The following is a 27,663-nucleotide window of genomic DNA, read 5'->3' on the forward strand; positions in this document are numbered from 1 at the left end:
TGAATCATAGCTCTGTCATTTTCTATCTACTAGTTGAATGTTTTTTGGCATAGCATACAATTTCTGTGACCCTTAGACTCCACATCTATAATGTGGGGGGAATAAAATTTCTTAGTCAGTAGAGCACTCAGCAAAGGGCCTGGCAAATGGTAAGTGCTCAGTATAGAATTCAAATAATTCCATTAGCATTTCAGTCATAAATGCACACTTTTCCATAATCTAACACCTCTCAAATTGGGATGTCTCATAATTGATGGTGTATCACGATTTAATTGGCAGGTTTTTTTCCTAGTGGTTTGTAAAAAATGGTGCTACAGATCAATAGCATGTAAGAGTCAATATACCATGGTATCAATCATTGTAAAGCTATATTCCCAATTTCTGTTCCAAGGTTACTCTGAATAACCAATCTGAGATTTAAAATACTTAAAGTCTGAGTAAAATATTTCTAATACATCATGAACAGAACAGTTTTGAGACAAATTAATTTTGTAAAAAATGGTTTATCAATTCCATTTTTGTATAAAACACGCGGGAGAAACCTAGCCAATCAACACACAACTGTCACCACATGAAAAGGTACTTTTATCAAACTTCGAGTCTAAGAACGTACAAATGTTTCTTTTATCATGTCTACAGTAATTGTCTATGCTTTTCCATTTAACTGTTGTTAAAAATTCCACATATCCCCATTATTTCTTCTGTCCCAGTTACAGTACAACGACAGGGAGGAAGAGGGTTGGTTAAAGCATCCCTCTAAGCAGTTTTCTGCTGTCCCTTCTTTCCAATCAGAGATTTGTGGATGTGAGGGATCACACCTAGAATGAAATTAAAAAAAGTTATTAAAAACTTTTAAAGTTTTTGCCTCAAGTAAGAAGTTAATTATACAAAAAATGAAATTAAGTCCCTTTTCATATTCTGATACTGTTAAACTATCTAAACCAATGGCTACCCCCCACGGGTCTGTGAACCCTTTAAAACTGTATGTAAAATTGTGTGACTTTCTGTGCATTTTTCGAGAAGAGTAACCACAGTTTTTTTTTTTTTTTTGAGATAGTCTCGCTTTGTCGCCAACGCTGGGGTGCAGTGGTGTAATCTCAGCTCACTGCGACCTGGGTTCAAGTGATTCTTGTGCCTCCGCCTCCTGAGTAGCTGGGATTACAGGCATGCACCACCATGCCCAGCTAATTTTTGTATTTTTAGTAGAGACGGGGTTTCACCACATTGGCCGGGCTGGTCTTGAACTCCTGACCTCGGGTGATCCGCCTGCCTATCAGCCTCCCAAAGTGTTGAGATACGGGTGTGAGCCACCGCGCCCAGCTGTAACCATCGCTTTCATGATGTTCTCTGAGGGTTATCCAAATAAGATTAAGAACCACCAACTTACCTCTCACTTTCACTGATCCTGACCCACTTTTCAAGTGTATTTATTTCAACCCTTCCCAGTGTATGTTATGCGACTTCTCCAACTCATTTTTCAAACACAGTTAAAAAGGTATGGGAAATATGTTAAACATCAGGCTTTAAGTATCATATGAAATTTAGATAAAGAACTGGCTAAAATAAAAATAGCATTACATATGAGTATAAGGAGAAATATTTATTCAGATCATTATGAAAAGAAGCTTAGAATTGTAATAGATTTAATATTTATGAAATTAAAGTTTATATGCTTTCTAGTTAACCAATCAAATATACTGTATCATTGATCTGAACGATATATTAGTCAGAAAGACCAGTAAGAATCAAGGCTTAAGTAGTAATACATACCACCCCCAGCTATGGTAGCCTTGATAAGAGAATCCAACTCTTCATCACCACGGATTGCAAGCTGCAAGTGACGCGGAGTGATACGCTTTACTTTGAGATCCTTAGAAGCATTACCTGCCAGCTCCAGCACCTACAAAGCATCCATGATTAGCATATCAAATGAAGGACGTTGGATTCCAAATGAAGGATCACTTAGCATTTGTACATACAAAACGCACAAACATTACATAAACTGATAACACATTTTTCTTTTCTTTTTTTTGAGACATAATCTCACTCTGTTACCCAGGCTGGAGGGCCAGGGGCGCAATCTCGGCTCACTGCAAGCTCTGCCTCCCGGGTTCGCACCATTCTCCTGCCTCAGCCTCCTGAGTAGCTGGGACCACAGGTGTCCGCCACCACGCCCGGCTAATTTTTTGTATTTTTAGTAGAGGCGGGTTTCACCATGTTAGCCAGGATGGTCTTGATCTCCTGACCTCCTCGTGATCCACCCGCCTCAGCCTCCCAAAGTGCTGGGATTACAACTGTAAACTGCCACACCCAGCCAAAGTCACATATTTTAATATATACTTATAGTCCATTTTTGTACAACCCTTAATAGCTGAAATGCATTTCCTAATGCTTTTAGAAGTTTTCAAATGTATTTTTTAAATTTTTTAAAAATAAAAGAGATGGGACCTCACTATGCTGCCAGGGCCGGTGTCAAACCCTTGGCCTCAAGTGATCCTCCTACTTCAGCCTCTCAAAGTGCTGGGAATACAGGTGTGGGCCATCGCACTCAGCCTAAAATATAATTTAAAATAATTTCCTTTTTTTGAGATGAAGTCTTGCTGTGTTGCCCAGGCTGGAGTGCAATGGCGTGATCTCAGCTCACTGCAACCACTGCCTCCTGGGTTCAAATGATTCACCTGCCCCAGCCTCCGAAACAGCTGGGACTACAGGCGCATGCCACCATGCCCGGGTAATTGTATATTTTTAGTAGAGATGGGGTTTTGGCTGGGCGCAGTGGCTCACGCCTGTAATCTCAGCACTTTGGGAGGCTGAGATGGGCAGATCACGAGGTCAGGAGATCGAGACCATCCTGGCTAACACAGTGAAACCCCATCTCTACTAAAAATACAAAAAAAATTAGCCAGGCGTGGTGGCAGGTACCTGTAGTCCCAGCTATTCAGGAGGCTGAAGCAGGAGAATGGCGTGAACCCAGGAAGCAGAGCTTGCAGTGAGCCGAGATGGCGCCACTGCACTCCAGCCTGGACGACAGAGCAGACTCCTTCTCAAAAAAAAAAAAAAAAAAAAAAAAAAAAAAAAAAAAAAACCAAAACACCAGACACAGGATTTCACCATATTGGCTAGGCTGGTCTCAAACTCCTGACCTTGTGATCTGCCTGCCTCGGCCTCCCAAAGTGTTGGGATTACAGACCTGAGCCACTGTGCCAGGCCACCTCTTCGTTTTAAATAGAGCAGTGTTGGGTATACATGAGAATCAACTGAACTTTAAAAATACAAAAATCAGCCGGGTGTGGTGGCACACGCCTGTAATCCCAGCTACTCGGGAGGCTGAGGCAGGAGAGTTGTTAAACCCGGGAGGTGGAGGTTGCAGGAGCTGAGATCGTGCCATTGAACTCCAGCCTGGGCGACAGAGCAAGAGTCCATTTAAAAAAAATAAATAAATAAGGTTGACTGCACCCACACATTCATTGTCTAATCTTGACCTAAATTGTTTTTGTTTGTTTGTTTTGAGACGGAGTCTTGCTTTGTCACCCAGGCTGGAGTGCAGTGGCGCGATCTCAGCTCACTGCAAGCTCCGCCTCCCGGGTTCACGCCATTCTCCTGCCTCAGCCTCCCGAGAAGCTGGGATTACAGGCGCCCATCACCACTCCCGGCTAATTTTTTTGTATTTTTAGTAGAGACGGGGTTTCACCATGTTAGCCAGGATGGTCTCAATCTCCTGACCTCATGATCCGCCAGCCTCGGCCTCCCAAAGTGCTGGGATTACAGGCGTGAGCCACCGCGCCCAGCCTGTTTTTTTTTTAAGACACTGTCTCACTGTCATGCAGACTGGAGTGCAGTGGTGCAATACATGGCTCACTGCAGCCTCAACCTCCTGGGGTCAGGTAATCCTCCCACCTCAGCATCTCCAGTAGCTGGGACTCCAGGTGCATACTATCACATCTGGTTAATTTTTTGTATTTTTTTTGTAGAGTCAGGGTTTTGCCATGTTGTCCAGGCTGGTCTGGAAGTCCTGGACTGAAATGATCTGCCTGCCTTGACCTCCCAAAGTGCTGAGGTTATAGGCATGACTCACTGTGTTAACTTTAAACATTTTCACCAAAGTTCCCAAAGATTAAAAAAAAGGGGTGCTTAGATGGGGCTTGAACCTTGCGAACCAGAATGCTGAATATAAGCCACCACACCCAGCCAAAGTCATATATTTTAATATATCCACGTGGTCTATTTCTGCACAACCCTTAATAGCTGAAATTTCTTTCTTTTTTATTTTTTTTATTTTTTTAGTTTTTTTGAGACGGAGTCTTACTCTGTCGCCCAGGCTGAAGTGCAGTGGCCGGATCTCAGCTCACTGCAAGCTCCGCCTCCCAGGTTTACGCCATTCTCCTGCCTCAGCCTCCGGAGTAGCTGGGACTACAGGCGCCCACCACCTCGCCTGGCTAGTTTTTTGTATTTTTTAGTAGAGACGGGGTTTCACTGTGTTAGCCAGGATGGTCTCGATCTCCTGACCTCGTGATCCGCCCGTCTCGGCCTCCCAAAGTGCTAGGATTACAGGCTTGAGCCACCGCGCCCGGCCTTTTATTTTTATTTTTTTTTGAGATGCAGTCTCGCTCTGTTGCCAGGCTGGAGTGCAGTGGCGTGATCTCGGCTCACTGCAACCTCTGCCTTCTGGATTCAAGCGACTCTCCTGCCTCAGCCTCCTGAGTAGCTGGGATTATATATAGGTGCCCGCCACCATGCCCAGCTAATTTTTGTATTTTTAGTAGAGATGGGGTTTCACCATGTTGGCCAGAATGGTCTTGATCTCTTGACCTCATGATCCGCCCACCTCAGCCTCCCAAAGTGTTGGGATTACAGGCGTGGGCCACAATGCCCAGCTATGAAATTTCTTAACGCTTTTAGAAAAGTTTAAAAATGTATTTTAATTAAAATTAAAATTGAAAAATTTAAAAAAATACAAGAGGCCAGGTGGCCTCTTTATTTATTTATTTATTTATTTTATTATTTATTTATTTTTTTTTTTGAGACGGAGTCTTGCTCTGTCGCCGGGGCTGGAGCGCAGTGGCCGGATCTCAGCTCACTGCAAGCTCCGCCTCCCGGGTTTACGCCATTCTCCTGCCTCAGCCTCCTGTGTAGCTGGGACTACAGGCGCCCGCCACCTCGCCCGGCTAGTTTTTTTTTTTTTTTTTTTTTTGAGACGGAGTCTCGCGCTGTGTCACCTAGGCTGGAGTGCAGTGGCGCGATCTCGGCTCACTGCAAGCTCCCCCTCCCAGGTTCACGCCATTCTCCTGCCTCAGCCTCCGAGTAGCTGGGACTACAGGCGCCCGCCACCTCACCCGGCTAGTTTTTTGTATTTTTAGTAGAGATGGGGTTTCACCATGTTAGCCAGGATGGTCTCGATCTCCTGACCTCGTGATCCACCCGCCTCGGCCTCCCAAAGTGCTGGGATTACAGGCCTGAGCCACCGCGCCCGGCCTAGTTTTTTGTATTTTTTTAGTAGAGACGGGGTTTCACCGTGTTCGCCAGGATGGTCTCGATCTCCTGACCTCGTGATCCGCCCATCTCGGCCTCCCAAAGTGCTGGGATTACAGGCTTGAGCCACCGCGCCCGGCCCAGGTGGCCTCTTTTAATAGAAGGTGGCTCATGTCTGTAATCCCAGCACTTTGGGAGGCTGAGGTGGGCAGATCCAGGAGTTTGAGATCAGCCTGGCTAACATGGCAAAACCTTGTCTCTACAAGAAAATAACAAAAATTAGCCGGGTGTGGTGATGTATACCGCTAGCCCTAGCTACTCCGGAGGCTGAGGTGGGAGAATTGCTGGAACCCAGAAGGCAGAGGTTGCAATGCGCAGAGATCATGCCACTGCATTCCAGCCTGGGAGACAGAGAGAGACCCTGTCTCAAAACAAACAAGAAAACCCCAAAAAACAAAACACCTCTTAATCATGACACAGCTAAGTTGAAACTATCCATAATATCCATAATTCAATGTTAAATTCCCAGTGGGACACAGATGACTTGGTGAGATTAATGAAAAAATAACAGCAATGATAACTGACATACAGATTAAAAGCTAAATTCCTCAGCCTAGCTCCCAATCACATCTTCCCCAAGTAAGACCCTTCTGTTTCTACCAGAATGTTACTCAAATTACTTCCCCAGCCTGGAATGTAGGTGAAGTTTCACGACTTCCCAATGGATTTTTTTTTTAGGAGGAATACGGATGGGGAAAGTGGTGGTCTACGACCCAAGAATTAAGAACTCTTGCCCAATTAACTTGTCTTCCTGAAATTTCAAACTAAGTAAGATACAGCAATTTTGTATGTATAATCCTGCAGAGAACCAGAAGAACAGATTGAGTCTTTTACTTCTAATATCATATTTGTGATTTTTATGTATCATCACACTGGCAAAACTTTACATCATCGCAAATCTTCATAAACTAAAACATTATGCTGTAACTTCACAAATACTTCTACTGATTATATACATACTTCAAAGTTCACTGGGGTATGGTGGCTTATGTCTGTAATCCCAGCACCTTGGGAGGACCACTTGAGGCTAGGAGTTGGAAACCAGTCTGGGCAACATAGGGAGCCCCCAACTCCACAAAAAATAAAAATAAAAAATTAGCAACTGGCGTGGTGGCTCACACCTGTAATCTCAGCACTTTGAGAGGCTGAGGTGGGTGGATCACCTGAGGTCAGGAATTCAAGACTTACCTGGCCAACATGGTGAAACCCCGTCTCCACTAACAATACAAAGATTAGCCAGGTGTGGTGGCGGGTGCCTGTAATCCCAGTTACTGGTGAAGCTGAGGCAGGAGAATTGCTTGAACCCAAGAGGTGGAGGTTGCAGTGAGTCAAGATTGCGCCACTGCGCTCCACCTGGGATACAGAGCAAGACTCTATCCCCAAAAAAAAAAAATTAGCCAGGTGTGGTGGCACAAACCTGAAGTCACAGTTACTAGGGAGGCTGAGGCAGGAGGATCCCTTGAACCCAGGAGGTTTGAGGTTGGAATGAGCTATGATCATGCCACCGTACTCCAGCCTAGGTGACAGAGTGAGACCCAGTCTCAATATAAATATATATTTATTTATATAAATGAAAATAAAAGATAAGAGATTGCTGGCCTTTGCTTAACTTTAAAAATTTTTTTTACTTTGAGATAGGGTCTTGCTCTGTCACACAGCCTAGTCTGGAACTCCAGGACTCAAGTGTACAATCTACCCACTTCAGCCTCCCAAAGTGCTGGCATTACAGGCGTGAATCACCGTGCCCAGTCCCTTGCTTAGCTTTAAAAACAAGTACACCAAGGTTCTTTCACATTAGTATTGGGTAATAGCTGACAAGATGCATCTCAAACTGCGCTGTTAAAGAAACCAATGAGGCCGGACGTGGTGGCTCAAGCCTGTAATTCCAGCACTTTGGGAGGCCGAGGCAGGTGGATCACCTGGTCAGGAGTTTGAGACCAGTGTGGCCAATATGATGAAACCCTGTCTCAACTAAGAATACAAAAATTAGCTGGGCACGGTGGTGCACACCTGTAGTCCTAGCTACTTGGGAGGCTGAGGTGGGAGAATTGCTTGAATCCGGGAGGCAGAGGTTGCAGTGAGCGGAGACTGGCCATTGCACTCCAGCCTGGGAAACAAGAGTGAAACTCTATCTCCAAAAAAACAAAAAAGCCCCAATGAGCATAATATGTCTTTTTTCAAATATATTCCATGGGTTTATGTCACTTAGACTAGTGCACCTTCTGGACTGCCATATACAACAGACATTCCTGTACAAACCTCTGCAGTGAGGTACTCCAGAATCGCAGCACTGTACACGGCAGCAGTGGCACCCACCCTTCCATGGCTTGTGGTGCGAGTCTTCAAGTGTCTGTGGATGCGGCCCACAGGAAACTAAAAGAGAGATGTCTTAGTGGGAAGCACTGCAGAGTCTTAACATTGCACTGACTGTAATCAAAGGCTGAAAAAATGTGAGTAAGCATGAAATAATAAAAAACTTGATCACACATATCAGAAGTCAAATCTATTAGGCAATTAACAGTTCCCAGGGCCTGTGTCTATGTTCTGGTAATCAAAATCAAAATCTTTAACCTCTGCTTAATATGGAGAATATCACTCTAAAATGAAGAAAAACCATGCAGGGCTGTCATCAACTATACATTCAACATGACCCATGGATCAAATTCCTGTCTAGTTAATTTCTTCAGATAAAAGGCACATGCAACTTTGAACCTCCAATACCTTCCTCAGATCTTATTAAATGTTCTTTCTTCAGTTTCAAGAGGTGATCTGATAGTTAAGAAAAATCAGTACTATTATCTCATTGTGATTCTACTTTCCGAAAAAGAGGGTACTTTTCTCATTTCAGAGTATCCTAATCCCACTTGTCTGTGCCCTTTATTATTTTTTTTATTGAAACAGAGTCTCACTCTGTCGCTGAGGCTGGAGTGCAGTAGTGCCATCTTGGCTCACTGCAACCTCCGCCTCCCGGGTTTCAAGCGATTCTCCTGCCTCAGCCTCCTGAGTAGGTGGGATTATAGGCACGCCAGGACGCCTGGCTGTTTTGTATTTTTAGTAGAGACGGGGTTTTGCGTAATCTGCCCACCTTGGCCTCCCAAAGTGCTGGGATTACAGGCATGAGCCACTGCGCCCAGCCTGTCTGTGCCCTTTCTTACAGGACTACCTCATGCCTTCACTGTTGCATTATTTCAACAGCTACAATTACTTCCTTTCCGCTGGTTTCTTTCCTTCTACAGACTTTACTGAAAACTTCACAATCTATGAAAACTGCTTCCAGTTACGGTCTAGAAAGTCTCTTTCCAAAGACTGAATTTAAAAAACAAATCCTGAAACCCTTACTTTCTTGTCACCCATTTTTTCCTAACCCTAACTTGGTTTCTGTTAAACAGTACTTTTGAAGGCCAGCAGTGACATTTTACTTCCTTAATAAACACAAGCAATCTTTTTTTTTTTGCATTTATACTTCGTCTCTAAGTGACCAAAAGCTTCTTAAGAGCAAGATTTATGTCTTCTTTTCCTTTGTATCCTTAGTAACCAGTATGTTGTCTGGCATACAGTAGGCCCTCAAAAACATTTCTTCTTAGACTTCAGAATTCTCATACCAACCCTGACTACTCCTCAGCCTTTTCTTAAAGTTTTTGAGGGGTCCTCAAATATCCTTGTGCTCCTTTCTCATTCTCTTAGGTTAGGAAACTCATCCATAACATAAACTATCAATTTTACATAAATGATCTCAAATTCCTAATTCTATCACCTCTCTTAGAAAGCTGAACTCATGTTTCCAACTTCTGGACATTTTCACGTGGATGTTTTAGTGAACTTCAAAATGATCCCATTTAAATTTACTCATAACTTGACCCTATTACAAACTCCTCTGTTCCTTAGGTTCTAAGCCTTAGAGAAACTTCTGACTTCCTCTTAACCTTATACTGCTTCACCTATTTTCTGCACACACATGATTTCTACTGCTTCCCATTCAAGTATGTTACTTTATTCCTAAATCACTGCAATAATCTCCATTGGCCTTCCATTTTCTACTTCAAATTAAGTATGCCTTAAAATAAGTTCTAATTAGGAATATACATGGAAACCTAAAATACAGAATGTGCACATCAATATAAATTCCCATCCCCCTTCTTTCGGTATCATCTGGATCATGCTGTCCTCTTGCTTAAACTCTCAATGGCTTACCACTGCCAAGAGGATAACAGTTTACAGTTTGGCCTTCCAAGTTTCCTGATTAAAAGTATTTCTCGGCCAGGCACAGTGGCTCATGCCTGTAATCCCAGCACTCTGGGAGGCTGAGGCAGGCGGATCACGAGGTCAAGAGATTGAGACCATCCTGGCCAACATGGTGAAACCCCGTCTCTACTAAAAATACAAAAACTAGCTGGGCATGGTGGTGCGCACCTGTAGTCCCAGCCATGCAGGAGGCTGAGGCAGGAGAATCGCTTGAATCCAGGAGGCAGAGGTTGCAGTGAGCCGAGATCGCACCACTGCACTCCAACCTGGTGATAGAGCGAGACTCTGTCTCAAAAAAAAAAAAAAAAAGTTTGTAGTAATACAAGTAGACTTCTGTAATCGATGAAACATAGGTCATAAATTACAACAGTAAAGAAAATAGTAATGTAACGACAGCATGGATTCATTACCTGTAGCCCAGCTCTCTGTGAGCGAGATACTGCCTTAGCCTTGGCCTTCCCACTGTCCTTTCCAGCTTTGCCTCCAGCCTAAATGCAAAAAAAATTTTTTGAATGAAAAGAGTTGAAAACACTACTTCAAAAATATTCTGGAAACAGAATTTCTTCTACTTTTACTTTAGGTAGTTAAAAATATGTAGGTGATCCTCTTCCTCATATACATGGGATTCTATCACCTTTTATAATTTCTATCGAAGTCAAACCTTAAATGCTTATTGAAAATATGAGATTTTTCTTTTTTCTTTTTTTCTGAGATGGAGTCTAGCTCTGTTGCCCAGGTTGGAGTGCAGTGGGGCAATCTTGGCTCACTGCAAACTCCGCCTCCCAGGCTCAAGTGATTCTCCTGCCTCAGGCTCCTGAGTAGCTGAGATTACAGGTGTGCACCACCACACACAGCTAATTTTTGCATTTTTAGTACAGATGAGGTTTCACCATGTTGGCCAGGCTGGTCTTGAACTCCTGACCTCAAGTGATCCACCCGCTTTGGCCTCCCAAAGTGCTGGGATTACAGGCATGAGCCACAGTGCCAGGCTGAAAAATATGAGATTTCTAAAAGCTAACATATTTATCAATTTCCAGATTGAAGAATCTTGCAAGTCAATATAACTTTTATGCATACATGAAATATTTCACAATTTTTATCAATGTCAATGTAACATATATTACTTCCACAGAAATATTTAGAACTCTCAGAAAAATAAAGCATATTCCAAGAAAAAAAAACCCTCAAAAAATTAAACACAGAATTGTCATATAGTCTAACAATTCCACTTCTAGGTACACACCCAAAAATTGAAAGCAAGGATTCAAACAAATACTTGTACACCCATGTTCACAGAAGCTTTATTCAGAATAGCCAAAAGGTGGAAACAATCTTGAGTGTCCAATGATGGATGAACAAAATCATATATATATAATGGGATAGTATTCAGCTTTAAAAAGGAAATTCTGACACAAGCTACAACATAAATGGGCCTTGAGGACATTATGCTAAGGAAAATAAGACAGTTACAAAAAAGACAAATACCATATGATTCTACTTATGAGGTTCCTAAAATAGTAAAGTTCATAGTCAGCAGATTTGTGGTTGCCAGGGGTAGCTGCTTCCTGGGTTCAAGTGATTCTCCTGCCTCAGCCTCCTAAGTAGCTGGTAGTACAGGTGTGCACCACCGCACCCTGCTAATTTTTGTATTTTTAGTACCAACAAGGCTTCCGTACGTTGGCCAGGCTGGTCTTGAACTCCTGACCTCAAGCGATCTGTCTGCCTTGCCCTTCCAAAGTACTAGGATTACAGGCGTAAGCCACTGCGCCTGGCCGAGTTACTGTTGAATGGGTAGAGTTTCTACTTGGGAAGATGAAAAAGTTTGAGACAGATGGCAGTGATGGTTGCACACTATAAATGTACTTAATGCCACTGAACTGTACGCTTAAAAAAAACCCTATTTCTGCATGAAAAAGGTAAAGTATGTGCAAATGTAATGAGCTATTAAGTAAATATGGGGTATTATAAAGTATGTGTGTACACACATATTTCTAGAAGGTGACACAATAAATTAGAAATGCTATTTGCCTCTAAGGAGGAAATACTAAGGGTCTGACTTAAGAAAACTAATTTTCCCTCATATTTTGTTTTTACCATTTAAATAGATTATTTCTTTACTGTTAAATCAGTTTACAGGATTGGCTGTTTGAGGGGCTATACTTTCAAAACAGATAGTAAGCTTTGAAATGGCATATCCCCTTTGTAGCTAACCCTTTCCTTAAAGATTTTTTAAAGCTAAAAATTACCCCTGTATACTTCCTCTAATCACGTCTAAGTGAATTAAGCGCGTCACCCAAGATAATATGGAAGAAAAACAGTAAAACCTTGGCAGGTATTAGAAACAGGAAAAATAAAAATCTAAGAACTAATTCATACTCACTCTCTTACATTAGGTAATTCAGCAAGAGACTGATTTAAGTTTATCAGTAAGAACTGAGATGCTCTTGATTTCTACCAGAATGCCTCATATATTTCAATAATTTTGACTATGTTGTTATATAAGAAAAATATAATTTTTGGATTTTTGAGGTCGGCTCCCCTAACAAGACAGGTCTTACTTCTCAAATAAAAAACCCTTTTTATCTCTATTTGCCTAATATATAACACTTAAAAACCTCTCAACTGGCATCTAAAATTATAATCACTGTCTTCCTATGACTGGATTGGAAAAAATAAGAACTAGTCACTAATGAAAAGCCAACAACTACAAAACTCCCCAGGCTCCCCAGGTCATATAATAACTACTCTGCTTAAGCAATTTTATCCTCACTGTTTCAGATACGTCATATTTGCTGTTCTATTTGCTTTTTAAAGAAGTAGACATATAGTCAGATTTTAAAAGCCTCAATACATTAAATGACTAGTTCCAATATTTAGAGACTCTCGATACAATTCTCATACTTAACAAAAGAAAACTTTCATGGTATCAAACTTATCTGAATATAAAATTATATAATAAATGGATAATTACTTTCTTTCCGATATCCCCTCAAACTGTATATATAGCCTCCCTACTTTGAACATTCATTTTAATTGGTGCTTGAGAAACCAAATATAATTTTTTAATTCCAAGAATTGACTTCATATTAACCTGAGTTAAGGTTGCTGGTTTTTAAAAATTACACACACACACACGAGGAAGAGGGAGTTCATTTCACTTGGATAAACTTGCAAACTGGATACTAAGACACTTTCATGTCAGTTTTAACAGACATCTGCTTACTTCCTCTCAGGTTTAAAATCTATCAAGAACGACAACTCAATGTCTCCTGCATTTTAGCTTATGTTAATACTTATGTATTTTTAGCTACTGGTAAGTGGATGTAAAACATATAGCGTATCACTAGAGACTGAAAAATATCTAAGAAACTAGAATCGGCCGGGCGCGGTGGTTCACACCTGTAATCCCAGCACTTTGTGAGGCCGAGGCAGGCGGATCACGAGGTCAAGAAATCGAGACCATCCTGGCCAACATGGTGAAACCCAATCTCTACTAAAAATACAAAAAATTAGCTGGGCGTGGTGGCGCACACCTGTAGTCCCAGCTACTCGGGAGGCTGAGGCAGGAGAATCGCTTGAACCCAGGAGATGGAGGTTGCAGTGAGCCAAGATCGCGCCATTGCACTCCAGCCTGGCGACAGACTGAGACTCCGTCTCAAAACAAACAAACAAAAAACTACAATCATGAAAATCATCTGTTTGAGCAAATCCGTTAACAGATTAGATGTAGGCTGTACCTCAGTTTGTTAAAGTATAGTACTTTACAATAACAATAAACTATACGTTAGACGTTGGAAGCAATTGTCCCTAAAGTCTATTCCAGCTATAAGATTTGGGTATTTTACAATAACCAAACATTTTGTCCTCTCGACTGGCCAATCTGTTTATAGTTAGGTGTTAAGTCTATTAAATACCGTATCTGACACATCAAGCACAAATCATCTAATATTATCTGCAGTATGAGAAATGACAGCCTGGTGTTAACTTTTAAGCAGGTAGCTCCCGTTGAAGTAACCTTTCAACAGAATGCTTAAAGCACGAATACCGGCAAAAATAAGATTCCATAATAACAGTCTTACTATTTTTACACAATCTTTGATGCAACTCAGAGCGTATCCTTTAGCACTTTCTCCTTTCCCTCAACTTTAAAATGGGGCTGAAGTTCTATTCACTTTCATTTTTTTAAAGCCACACTTTTCTAATCTAGATCTGAATTTCAGAATGAAAAGATGAATGCTTTAAGACTGAAAATTCATAGCAAGGGCAAAGGAAAGTACCGTTTTATAATGAAAACCGCAAACTGCATGGGGGTCAGAAGATAATGGGCGTTCATTTCAAACCTGTGCAATCACCTAGAAAAAATCGTGTGGTTCTGGTCTATAAAACCATTCTTTGTAGCTCAAAAGACCACAAATACAAGCACCCTTTCGCAGAAACCCTCAAATTGACTGCCAGAGAGATTACGTAACCAAACATCGCCAAAGACTTATCTAACTTGTATAGCGGCAGCCGGTTTGACCTCATTCATACAGAGGAGCGATCACATTAAGATCCGGCACTTGTTTCTACCTTTCCAAGCCGGATTCTGGCGTCCTCCTCCTTCTAAGACGGGCGGTGCAGCGTCACCAGCGTCGGGACAGACCTGTCCGGATCGGAACAGACTTCGCGCTCTACCCGGCCAGGCCCAGCTCTCACCCGGGGACCCGTGTCGGGCTCCGCAGCCGGGATATGGCGCCCCCCGGCGGGTGGCGAAGGGCTCGGCCGGACGAAGCCCCGACACCCGCAAACTCCCGACTCCACAGGTAGCGGCGCCGACGCCGGGGCCTCCGCGCTCTGCTCCCCCGGCCCTGTCCTAGGCCCCGTGCCCCCGACCCACCCGGCCGCTCTTACCATGTTCTCGGCGCCGACTCTGCCTCCGCTCGGCCGCGCGCCCTACCGCTGACGACCCGCGCCGCCGCCGCCGCTCTCGCAGCACCGACCGCCGCCGCCGGAGCCGGACAATACCCCGTGCCCGCCTCGCGCTGCTGCGGCCAATGCCCGCTTGTCTTACTGGTTCGAACCCCAGCGGCTGTTCAATCGCGCGCCTCCTTCTAGCCAGACCCCGCCCCCCCGGCACCGCCTACCTAACGGCTGTTTGTTTTTGCACACGGCACGCGGAGGCGGGGCTTCCAGCCCAATAGTGACGCCCTCTCCGCCTTTCACCAGGCACCCAAACCTGACGAACAGAAAAGCAAACCAATGAGATTGGACGCCTAGCAGACGAAAGCCAATGAAAATATCGCCCGCGAGCAAGGGAGGCGGGCCACTGAGAAGGACAGCAAAATTAGCTAATAAGGTGAAGCGATTGCAGGCGCTGTGGCTTTCCCGCCCATTCGCGGCGTTGGTTTTTCCGCTTCTGAGACTTGTTTGGGGAGGTGAAGACTTTGGACGTGCTTCTGCTGGTGGGTTTTCACAAAGACTGTGAGGATTTATTCGTCTTAGGACGTGTGGATCAGGAGGGCGCTGGATTTCAAGGTTAGGCAGCCCTCATGCTCAGCCGTTATTCTGGGGGACTGACTCCCCTGACGTCCTCTCAGCGCGGACCCTGGCAATCCGCGGCAGACTGAGGCGGGAGAATCGCTTGAACCCGGGAGGCGGAGGTTGCAGTGAGCCGAGATCGCGCCACTGCACTCCAGCTGGGCGACACATCGTCTCAAAAAAAAAAAAAAAAAAAAAGCTATCAATTGGCTACCTGTTGTTATTTGTATGATAAATTCTTTTTCCTTTTTTAGAGACGGAGTCCTGGGACTACAGGCGCGCGCCCCAATGCCCAGGTAATTTTTGTATGTTTAATAGAGACGGGGTTTCCCTGTGTTGGTCAGGCGGGTCTCGAACTCCTGACCTCAGGTGATCTGCCCGCCTCTGCCTCCCAAAGTGCTGGCATTACAGGAGTGAGCCACCGCGTCCGGGATCTATTACAAATTCTAAGAATACGAAGATAATGGGGCCGGCTTGGTGGCGCGGACCTGTAGCCTCAGCTACTGTCAAGACTGAGACAGGAGGATCTCTTGAGCCCAGGAGGTCGAGGCTGCAGTGAGTCATGATCGCAACTGCACTCCAGCTTGGGAGACAGAGTATACCCTGTCTTAAAAAAAAAAAAAAAAAAAGGTAATGGATGAGGCCGATAGTCAGGAATGAAATGACTTTAGACAATTGGGTGTGCATGGGATTGTGTATGTGGGGGCAGGGGGTGGGCATAACCGAAGTCCCATACTGATGTCCCTCTAGGCCTTATACATCTTGCAGACCTCACAGAGCTCAGACTGTCGTGAGCCGTTTTTCTTCTCAGCCTCTTCAGTGTGCTTATTTTGCTTACATCATTAGGTTAAAATTTGGAGGGTAACTCCCAGCTAGAAAGGAAGAAAAACTCTAAAGTGGAATCGCCTTCCCCCGGAAGCTGTTGTAAAAATTAAAGGATGTATGTGAGTGCACAGGCTCTTCAGCGATCGTTTTTCTTCCGCGGTGTTTCCACTATTTATTTATGTATTTATTTACTTTTTGAGATGAAGTCTCGCTCTGTTGCTCAGGCTGGATGGAGTGCAGGGGTGTGATTTCAGCTCACTGCGACCTTCGCCTCCTGAGTTCAAGTGATTCTCCTGCCTCAGCCTCCTAAGTAGCTGAGACTACAGGCTCCCGCCACTATTCCCCGCTAATTTTTGTATTTTTAGTAGAAATGGGGTTTCACCATGTTGGCCAGGCTGGTCTTGAACTCCTGACCGCAAGTGATCCTCTCGCCTCAGCCTCCTAAAGTACTGGGATTACAGGCGTGAGCCTGTTTCCACAATTTATTTATTTATTTATTTATTTTTTGAGACGGAGTCTCGCTCTGTCGCCCAGGCTGGAGTGCAGTGGCCGGATCTCAGCTCACTGCAAGCTCCGCCTCCCGGGTTTACGCCATTCTCCTGCCTCAGCCTCCCGAGTAGCTGGGACTACAGGCGCCCGCCACCTCGCCCGGCTAGTTTTTTGTATTTTTTAGTAGAGACGGGGTTTCACTGTGTTAGCCAGGATGGTCTGGATCTCCTGACCTCGTGATCCGCCCGACTCGGCCTCCCAAAGTGCTGGGATTACAGGCTTGAGCCTCCGCGCCCGGCCTGTTTCCACAATTTAAAAAGGCCCATCACCCTATCATCATCATCTCTATTACAGTCTGGGCAATATGAGCTTTCTGGGAGAACCAGCTTCATTTCTTAACTGAAGAAATGGACTTAGGTGAACTTAGTCATTTGCTTGAGACCGCATAGCCTGCAGATAACCAAGATACCAGCTCACATTTGTTCCAACTCATTCCAGCTTTAAATTCTTTAATTCTTTTCACAGTATGATGCATTGACTGTGCTAGAATGTGTTCTTGGTGTTGGTGAGTTAATAGTGAAACAAGTTTATGCCTTAGTGGAGATTCTGTTCTCATAGGATTTTCCCAGGCTGGCACTTTAGAAATTTGTATCCAGGCCGGTGATAGCTGTTCCAAAGTTTGAATCAGGAGAAGCAACTTTGGGGAAGTGAGTCTTTAAAAAAAGGTAACTTAAATTCGAGAAGAAGAAGAGGGTGAGCTTCTAAGTAAGAATTTGGAAAAATAAGGATGAAGGTGCAGACAACTGTGAGGAAGGGTGTCCAGTGAAATAGGAAGGAATGGAGCAATGTGCCCAGATTAATAGAAGCCTCAAAACTATGTAGAAGAGTGGAGTTACTTCAGTAGCAATAGCCATTGTTAATTCTTGTTCCTCTGTGTTTCTGGCCTCAGTGGATGGCATTACCAATCTACTAAGGCATAAGCCTGCAAGTTATTCCTTTAACAGATCACTCAGTGCCTACTGTTTGCAGGCACTGTGCTAGGTACTGAAGATTTGGTGATTAGCAAAATAGACATTGTCCTTGCCCTCATGGTCCTCTGCAGTGGGAGTCAGATGTTAAAGAAATAAACAAATACCATATGTGAATTATAAGTTCAAGTGTGCTGAAGGAAAAGAACAGGGTGCTTTAAGAGAGAAACAGGGAATGTAGTTTAGTCGGCGTGGGTGGTGTTCCACAAGGAAAGAGCATGCAGGCTGGGCGCAGTGGCTCACGCCTGTAATCCCAGCAATTTGGGAGGCCAAGGTGGGTGGATCATCTGAGGTCAGGAATTCGAGACCAACCTGGCCAACGTGGCAAAACCCTGTCTCTACTAAAAATGCAAAAATTAGCCAGGCATGGTGGCGCATGCCTGTAATTTCCAGCTACTCGGGAGGCTGACCCAGGAAAATAACCTGAGCCCAGGAAGCGGAGGCTGCAGTGGGCTAAGATCACGCCATTGCGCTTCAGCCTGGGCAACAGCAAGACTCCATTCCATCTTAAAAAAAAAAACAAAAAAACTTGCCCTTGTGAAGGGATTGAAAGAAGTGTTCAATAATGTATAAGAAAGCACCTAGCACTGTACCTAGCACATAATAGCCAATAAATGTTAACTTCCTTTCCTAACAGGAAAATCATTTTCTCGCCACTCTCTACCCCTCAACCTTCATGTCATTGATTCAGATTTTTTTTTTTTTTTTTTTTTTTTTTTTTTTTTTTTTTTTGAGACGGAGTCTCGCTCTGTCGCCCAGGCTGGAGTGCAGTGGCCGGATCTCAGCTCACTGCAAGCTCCGCTTCCCGGGTTCCCGCCATTCTCCTGCCTCAGCCTCCCGAGTAGCTGGGACTACAGGCGCCCACCACCTCGCCCGGCTAGTTTTTTTTTGTAGTTTTAGTAGAGACGGGGTTTCACTGTGTTCGCCAGGATGGTCTCGATCTCCTGACCTCGTGATCCACCCGTCTCGGCCTCCCAAAGTGCTGGGATTACAGGCTTGAGCCACCGCGCCCGGCCCAGATTTTTTTTTTTTGAGATGGAGTCTCGCTGTTTCGCCCAGGCTGGAGTACAGTGGTGCGATCTCAGCTCACTGCAAGCTCTGCCTCCTGGGTTCACGCCATTCTCCTGCCTCAGCCTCCCGAGTAGCTGGGACTACAGGCGCCCACCACCACGCCCCGCTAATTTTTTTTTTTTTTTGTATTTTTAGTAGAGACGTGGTTTCACCGTGTTAGCCAGGATGGTCTCAATCTCCTGACCTCGTGATCTGCCCGCCTCGGCCTCCCAAAGTGCTGAGATTACAGGCATGAGCCACTGTGCCCAGCTGATTCAGATTTTGATGAAAGTGGAGTTAGGTTGAAAAAAACTGGTTCTCATTGTAGACAATAGTAATCCTCTTACTGATTTATATATCATCACTGTAAATTTTATGTCATCACTGTAAACACGGATGCCAGAAAAAAGTCTGCCTACTAACAGTTTTATAAACCAAGTGTGTTAGTAAAATCTAGTTTCTAGTGAACTAGGGTTACAAAAAAGGCAAAGATGAGTCAAAGAAGAACACCAGTCTAACCAGAAAATTTTATATAATAGCATCTATAAATGATAAACTACAAACATGGACAAATTATTCAACTTTGGGCTGGGAATGGTGGCTCATGCCTGTAATTCTAAAGCTTTGGGAGGCCAAGGCATGAGCCACCAGGGCAGGAGTTTGAGACCAGCCTGGGCAACATGACAAGACTCCACTTCTACAAAAATTAAAAGAAAAAATTAGCTGAGCCGGGCGCGATGGCTCACACCTGTAATCCCAGCACTTTGGGAGGCCAAGACGGGCGGATTACGAGGTCAGGAGATTGAGACCATCCTGGCTAACACGGTAAAACCCCATCTCTACTAAAAATACAAAAAATTTTTTTTGCCACCGCACTCCAGCCTGGGCAACTGAGCAAGACTCCGTCTCAAAAAAGAAAAAAGAAAAAAATTAGCTGAGTGTGTAGTACATACCTGTGATCTCAGCTACTTGAGAGGCTGAGGTGGGCAGAGAACTTGAGCCCACGAGTTCAAGGCTGCAGTGAGCTATGTATGATCCTGTCACTGCTCACCAGCCAGGCAACAGAACCAGACAGTATCTCTTAAAAAAAAAATTATTCGGCCGGGCGTGGTGGCTCAAGCCTGTAATCCCAGCACTTTGGGAGGCCGAGACGGGCGGATCACAAGGTCAGGAGATTGAGACCATCCTGGCTAACACGGTGAAACCCCATCTCTACTAAAAAATACAAAAACCTAGCCGGGCAAGGTGGCGGGTGTCTGTAGTCGCAGCTACTCGGGAGGCTGAGGCAGGAGAATGGCGTGAACCCGGGAGGCGGAGCTTGCAGTGAGCTGAGATCCGGCCACTGCACTCCAGTCTGGGCGACAAAGCGAGACTGTCTCAACAACAACAACAACAACAACAAAAAATACAAAAAACTAGCCGGGCGAGGTGGCGGGCACCTGTAGTCCCAGCTACAGGAGAATGGCCTAAACCTGGAGGCGGAGCTTGCAGTGAGCCACTGCACTCTAGCCTGGGCAACAGAGCGAGACTCCGTCTCCAAAAAAAAAAAAAATTATTCAATGTTGCTGGATTTAACCCAGTAATATATAGTATAATTGTTCTCAAAGTGTGATCCTTAGACCACCAGCATCAGCATCACTTGGAAATTGTTAGAAATGAATTCTTACCCCACCCCAGACCTGCTGAATCTGATACTGAGGGTGGGACCTATAAGCACTCCAGGGGATTCTGGTGCATACTGAAATTTAAGAACCACTGGTATAGTATATGCTGCAGTACACAGTCCAGAGGCCACGTATTCCTTATAAAACTGAAGCACTTGGCCACGTGCGGTAGCTCATCCCTGTAATCCCAGCACTTTGGGAGGCTGAGGTGGGCAGATCAGCTGAGGTCAGGAGTTCCAGACCAGCTTGGTCAACATGGTGAAACCCCATCTCTACTAAAACAAAAAGCTGGCTGTGGTGGCGCATGCTTGTAGTCCCAGCTACTCTGGGAGGCTGAAGCAAGAGAATCATTTGAACCTGGGAGGTGGAGATTGCAGTGAGCCAAGATGGTGCCACTGCACTCCAGCCTGGGCAACAGAGCAAGACTCTGTCTCAAAAAAAAAACAAAACAAAACTGGAGCACTCATTTAGCCCCTGGATGTCTACCCAGCAATTGGACTTGGCCAAAGGAAGCTATATTGCCCAAGTTTACACTCCTTTTCAGGGGGCCTACCTCCAGTGACCGGTGGATGGAGGATATAGTGCCTAGCTCTTTTGCCTTATTTTGAGACAATTCTTTTTTTTTTTTTTTTTTTTTTTGAGACGGAGTCTCGCTCTGTCGCCCAGGCTGGAGTGCAGTGGCCGGATCTCAGCTCACTGCAAGCTCCGCCTCCCGAGTTTTACGCCATTCTCCTGCCTCAGCCTCCGGAGTAGCTGGGACTACAGGTGCCCGCCACCTCGCCCGGCTAGTTTTTTGTATTTTTTTAGTAGAGACGGGGTTTCACTGTGTTAGCCAGGATGGTCTCGATCTCCTGACCTCATGATCCGCCCGTCTCGGCCTCCCAAAGTGCTGGGATTATAGGCTTGAGCCACCGCGCCCAGCCTAATTTGAGACAATTCTGAAGGGCCATTGCAGTTCCAGAGTTTCTTGTGTGATTAGTATTGACTTGATCTAACTGCATTGAAGTTCAACTTCTGCTTAATCCTGCTTTCTCCATTTTCTCATAGTTATGTCCCCAAGAGCATTCCATACTATTGCCTCTTGAAAACAAATCCCATTCGTTTCCTGGGAAACCTGAACTAAGACAATGACTTTTCTCTGCAAAAATGTAGTCAATTTTTAAGTGGGCAAGATATTCACACGTACAAAATTCCAAAAGGTACAAAGGGTATACAGTGAAAAGGCTCCCCTGGGTGCAGTGACTCGTCCCTGTAATGTCAGCATTTTGGGAGGTTAAGGCAGGAAGATCGCTTAAGTCCAGGAGTTGAAGACCAGTGTGGGTGACATAGTGAGACCCACATCTCTATGAAAAATAAAAAAAATAAGCCAGGCATGGTGGCGTGCACATGTAGTCCCAGCTACTCAGGAGGCTGAGGGAGAAGGATCACTTGAGCCCAGGAGTTTAAGGATGCAGTGAGCTGTGATTGTGCCACTGCATTCCAGCCTGAGTGAGAGCAAAACGCATACACACACACACACAAAAAAACTCCTCCCATCCTTGCCCTTAGCCATCAGTTTCACCTGTGTAGAGGTACCCAGTGTTGCTGATACAGTGAAGTGTGTTAGCATTTAGAGAATTCAGCCTTAAAGATTACTATGCTCGGCCGGGCGCGGTGGCTCAAGCCTGTAATCCCAGCTACTCAGGAGGCTGAGGCAGGAGAATGGCGTAAACCCGGGAGGCAGAGCTTGCAGTGAGCTGAGATCCGGCCACTGCACTCCAGCCTGGGTGACAGAGCGACACTCCGTCTCAAAAAAAAAAAAAAAAAAAAAAAGATTACTATACATAGATTTGCAGGAGCTTTTATCCCTGTGTTCACTTTTAAATTCCATTTTAATGCTGCAGTGCTCTTCAAAATATAAAGACTGTAAGAGACAGAAATTTTCTTTTGGCTACTCTTGTAAAGGATAGCCAAATTCTCCTTTTTAAAGTACAGTCATGCATTGCTTACTGATGGGGATGCGTCCTGAGAAATGTGTCATTAGGAAATTTCATCATCATGCTCACATTATAGAGTGTACTTACAAAAACCTAGATGGTATATATAGCCTACTAGACACCTAGCTATATGGCATAGCCTGTTGCTCCTAGGCTACAAATCTATACAGAATGTTACTAGTGCTGAATACTAGTGTAACATAATAGTATTTGTATACCTAAACATAGAAAAGGAACAGTAAAAATACAGTATATAAGATACAAGGCTGGGCGGGATGGCTCATGCTTGTAATCCCAACACTTTGGGAAGCTGAGGCAGGCGGATCACTTGAGGTCAGGAGTTCGAGATTAGCCTGGCCAATATGGTGAAACCCCGTCTCTACTAAAAATACAAACAGGTGGGCGTGGTGGCACGTGCCTGTGATCCCAGCTACTGGGGAGGCTGAGGCAGCAGAATCGCTTGAAACCAGGAGGCAGAGGTTGCAGTGAGCCAAGATTGTGCCATTGCACTTCAGCCTGGGCAACAAGAGTGAAACTCTGTCTCAGAAAACAAACAGAAACCCCCAAAAAGATACAAAATTGTACACCTGTATAGGGCACTTACCATAAATGGAGCTTTGCAGGACTGGAAGTTACTTTGAATGATTCAGTGAGTGGGTGGTGAATGAATGTGAAGGCCTAGGACTTTATACTGTATACTACTGGAGACTATGAACACTGTACATAGGCTCCACTAAATTTATAAAAATATTTTTTCTTCAATAATAAGTTAACCTTAGCTTACTGTAACTTTTTTTTTTTTTTTTTTTTTTTTGAGATGGAGTCTCGCTCTGTCGCCCAGGCTGGAGTGCAGTGGCCGGATCTCAGCTCACTGCAAGCTCCGCTCCCCGGGTTTACGCCATTCTCCTGCCTCAGCCTCCCGAGTAGCTGGGACTACAGGCGCCCGCCACCTTGCCCGGCTAGTTTTTTTTGTATTTTTTAGTAGAGGCGGGGTTTCACTGTGTTAGCCAGGATGGTCTCGATCTCCTGACCTTGTGATCCGCCCGTCTCGGCCTCCCAAAGTGCTGGGATTACAGGCTTGAGCCACCGCGCCCGGCCAGCTTACTGTAACTTTTTAACATTATAAACTTTACATTAAAAAAATTTTTTTTGAGTTTTTGTAAAACACTTAGCTTAAAACAAATACCTTGTATGACTGCACAAAAATGTTTTATTTCTTCATATCCATATTCTGTAAGCTTTTTGCTATTTATTTTATTGAGAAGGGATTTTACTCTGCTACCCAGGCTTCTGTGCAATGGCGTGATCTCAGCTCACTGCAACCTTCGCCTCCTGAGCTCAAGTGATTCTCTCAGCTCAGCCTCCTGAGTAGCTGAGACTATGGGCACATATCACCAGGCCTGGCAAATTTTTGTATCTTTTGTAGAGATGGGGTTTCACCATGTTGCCCAGGCTGGTCTCCATCTCCTGGACTTAAGTGATCCTTCCCCCCTCGGACTCCTGGAGTGCTGGGATTACAGACCCATGAGCCATGGCACCTGGTCTATTTTTAATTTAAAAAAAAATTGTTTTTTCACTTTTAAAAACTTGTATGTTAAAAACGAAGAAACAAACACATATATTAGCCTTGGTCTATACAGGGTGAGGATCATCAATATCACTGTCTTCTACCTCCACATCTTGTCACACTGGAATGTCTTCAAGGGCATTAACACATATGGAGCTGTCATGTCCTGTGATAACAATGCCTTCTTGTGGATACCTCCTGAAGGACCTGCCTGAGACTGTTTTACAGTTCTTTTTTTATGAGTAGAAGGAGTACACTCTAAAATAATGATAAAGGGCCAGGCGCGGTGGCTCACGCCTGTAATCCCAGCATTTGGGAGGCCAAGGTGGTTGGATCACTTGAGGTCAGGAGCTTGAGACCAGCCTGGCCAACATGGTGAAACCCTGCCTCTACTAAAAATAAATTAGCCAGGCGTCGTGGCAGATGCCTGTAGTCCCAGCTACTTGGGAGGCTGAGACAGGAGAATCGCTTGAACCTGGGGCGGAGGTTGCAGTGAGCCGAGTCGAGTCACTGCACTCCAGCCTGGGCGACAGAGTGAGACTCCGTTTAAAGAAATAAAAAATAAAAATAAATAAAATATTGATAAAAAGTACCAGTAACGGTCGGGCGCGGTGGCTTATGCCTGTCATCCCAGCACTTTGGGAGGCCGAGGCTGGCAGATCACCTGAGGCCAGGAGTTTGAGACCAGCTGGTCAACATGGTGAAACCCTGTCTCTACTAGAAATACAAAAATTAGCTGAGTGTGGTGGCACGCATCTGTAATCCCAGCTACTCAGGAGGCTGAGGCAGGAGAATCACTTGAACCTGGGAGGCTGAGGTTGCAGTGAGCCGAGAGCACACTACTGCACTCTATCCTGGGCCACAGAACAAGACTGTCTCAAAAAAAAAAAAAAAAGTACCAGTAACAGTTTTTTATTATCATTAGCAATTATATATTGTACATAATTGCAAATGCTATACTTTTATACAACTGGCAGCCAGTACATTTGTTTACACAAGCATCGCCAGAAATGTGGGTAATGCTTGTCACTAAGAAGTTATAATGGCTAGGATGGTTATTATGTCAATAGGCAATAGGAATTTTTCAATTTCATTGTAATCTTATGGGGCCACAAATAAATGCCCTATGTGGCATATCACTGTATTATTATTATTACTATTATTTTGTAAAAATACCTGGAAAGGTTTAGGGCAGATTGCAGTGGCAAGGCAGCTACTCACATGAGCCAGAACCTGCCCAGGTTTTTTTTTTTTTTTGAGATGGAGTCTCGTTCTGTCGCCTAGGCTGGAGTGCAGTGGCCCAATCTCGGCTCACTGCAAGCTCCGCCTCCCGTGTTCATGCCATTCTCCTGCCTCAGCCTCCGGAGAGGCTGAGTAGCTGGGACTACACAGGTGCCCACCACCACACCCGGCTAATTTTTTTTTTTTTGTATTTTTAGTAGAGACGGGGTTTCACCGTGTTAGCCAGGATGGTCTTGATCTCCTGACCTCGTGATCCGCCCACCTCAGCCTACCTAAGTGCTGGAATTACAGGTGTGAGCCACTGCGCCTGGCCCAAACCTGCCCAATTCTAAATGAAATCAATCAGGATGCACCCACCCTTCTATACTCAGCTGTGATGCCTGGGACTCTGCAAAACACACTTCTGCTTTGCCTTTGCTTCGCTGCTAGGCTTTGCCAATAGGGGGAACTAGAGGGAAATGGCAAGATTGAAGGCGCCCTCCAGTCTGCTTTCTGTTTCTCTGAGCCTCACTTATTCAGGACTTCACTCTGGCAGGAGCAGTTCGTTAGGTAGCAGCAGCTGACTCAGTTTTTCCAACACTTAAAAAACCAGCCCAATTATCCCTAACCCCCTCACCAGCACCAGCCGGCTCCTTCCTCAGAGGTTTGAGTTGCAGCTCCAGAGGTCGCTTTCTCTAGGTTTGTAAGATTTTTCCTTTGATTTTTTTCAAGGTAGCTGCTAGTTGCTACCCCATGACACTTTAGAGTACTCTTTTTACCCTTTAGTAGTTAACTATATACATATATAGTTATATGTGTGTATATATGTGTGTGTGTGTATATACGTGTGTGTGTGTGTGTGTGTGTGTGTGTGTATATATATATATATACACGGTTTTTTTTTTTTTTTTTTTTTTTTGAGAGAGAGTCTCACCTTGTCGCCCAGGCTGGAGTGTAATGGCGAGATCTTGGCTCACTGCAACCTCTGCTTCCTGAGTTCAAATGATTCTCCTGCCTCGGCCTCCTGAGTGGCTGGGATTACAGGCACCCACCACCATGCCCAGCTAATTTTTGTGTTTGTGGTAGAGACGGGGTTTCACCATGTTGGCCAAGCTGGTTTCGAACTCCTGACCTCAAGTATCAAAACAAAAAAAAATTGTATTTTCTGGAACCTGAATGAACGTTGACTGATACAGCATATGATTTTGTTTTGTTTTTAAACTTTCTCTTATCAAAAACTTTAAGCTCATGTGAAAGTAAAACAGTGCAATGAACCTGGCATCACTCAGCTACAATAATACTTCTGGCCGTTTTTACTTTATTTTATATTCTCATTCATTTTGCCCCACCTTCAACTGGGTATGTTGAAGTAAATTCAAAGTAAATTGGCAACAAATGTTTTTACAAGAAAATTGTTTCTTTAAGAAAACCTTGGGTCACTAGAATTTGTACAGTGTGCATGCTTATCCACTAGCAATGCACAAATGAAAAATGAAACTTTATTTTCTCTTGTAGAAATGTAACTTGTATATGTTTTTTTCCCTTTTTTTTTTTTTCTTTTTTTTGAGCCAAAGTCTCACTGTGTCGCCCAGGCTGTAGTGCAGTGGCAGGATCTTGGCTCACTGCAACCCCTGCCTCCCGCGTTCAAGTGATTCTCCTGCCTCAGCCTCCTGAGTAACGAACTACAGGCGCCTGCCACCATGCCCGGCTAATTTTTTTGTATTTTTAGTAGAGATGGGGTTTTGCCATGTTGGCCAGGCTGGTCTCAAACTCCTGAGCTCAAGTGATCCACCCGCCTTGGCCTCCCAAAGTGCTGAGACTACAGGTGTGAGCCTGTTTCATCAACTTTATATGCTACACCAGCCTGTTTCATCAACTTTATATGCTACAAAATAGTAAGTCCTCTCAATTTCACTCCATTCCAGTACAGAATATAAATTTTTTTAAATTTTGTTTTGTTTTCTGTTTTTTTTTTTTTTTTTTTTGAGACGGAGTCTCGCTCTGTCGCCCAGGCTGGAGTGCAGTGGCCAGATCTCAGCTCACTGCAAGCTCCGCCTCCCGGGTTTACGCCATTCTCCTGCCTCAGCCTCCTGAGTAGCTGGGACTACAGGCGCCCGCCACCTCGCCCGGCTAGTTTTTTGTTTTTTTTTTTTTTTTTTTTTTTTAGTAGAGACGGGGTTTCACCGTGTTAGCCAGGATGGTCTCGATCTTCTGACCTCGTGATCTGCCCGTCTCAGCCTCCCAAAGTGCTAGGATTACAGGCTTGAGCCACCATGCCCGGGCTGTTTTCTGTTTTTTATTTGAGACAGAGTCTCACTCTGTCACCCAGGCTGGAGTGCAGTGGCTGCCATTTCAGCTTATTGCAACCTCTGCCTCTCAGGTTCAAGCAGTTCTCCTGCCTCAGGCTCTGGAGTAGCTGAGATTACAGGCATGCGCCACCACACCCAGCTAATTTTTGTACTTTTAGGAGAGACAGGGTTTCGCCATATTGGCCAGGCTGTCTCAAACTCCTGACCTCAGGTGATCTGCCAGCCTCGGCCTCCCAAAGTGGGGGT

General features: G+C 44.6%; 1 protein-coding gene across 2 annotated transcripts in view; it reads right to left on the reverse strand.

Annotated features, from left to right (window-relative positions):
- Window positions 1-483: 483 nt before the first annotated feature.
- The window catches only part of LOC126950191 (histone H2A.V), a 222,207-nt gene continuing 195,027 nt past the window's right edge, over window positions 484-27,663 (reverse strand). The window contains exons 2-6 of one of the 2 annotated variants that reach the window (XM_050783469.1): window positions 14,662-14,789; window positions 10,182-10,259; window positions 7,789-7,902; window positions 1,771-1,900; window positions 484-818 (exon numbers count right to left, since the gene is read on the reverse strand). In XM_050783469.1, the coding sequence (XP_050639426.1) occupies window positions 757-818; window positions 1,771-1,900; window positions 7,789-7,902; window positions 10,182-10,259; window positions 14,662-14,664 (387 nt within the window). In that variant the 5' untranslated portion in view covers window positions 14,665-14,789 and the 3' untranslated portion in view covers window positions 484-756. Of the gene's footprint in view, window positions 819-1,770; window positions 1,901-7,788; window positions 7,903-10,181; window positions 10,260-14,661; window positions 14,790-27,663 lie in introns of those variants that run through there. The other variant, XM_050783470.1, reaches the window with a different exon arrangement.

This window comes from Macaca thibetana, chromosome 3 (genome assembly GCF_024542745.1).
Source record: "Macaca thibetana thibetana isolate TM-01 chromosome 3, ASM2454274v1, whole genome shotgun sequence".
Taxonomy (NCBI): Eukaryota; Metazoa; Chordata; class Mammalia; order Primates; family Cercopithecidae; genus Macaca; species Macaca thibetana.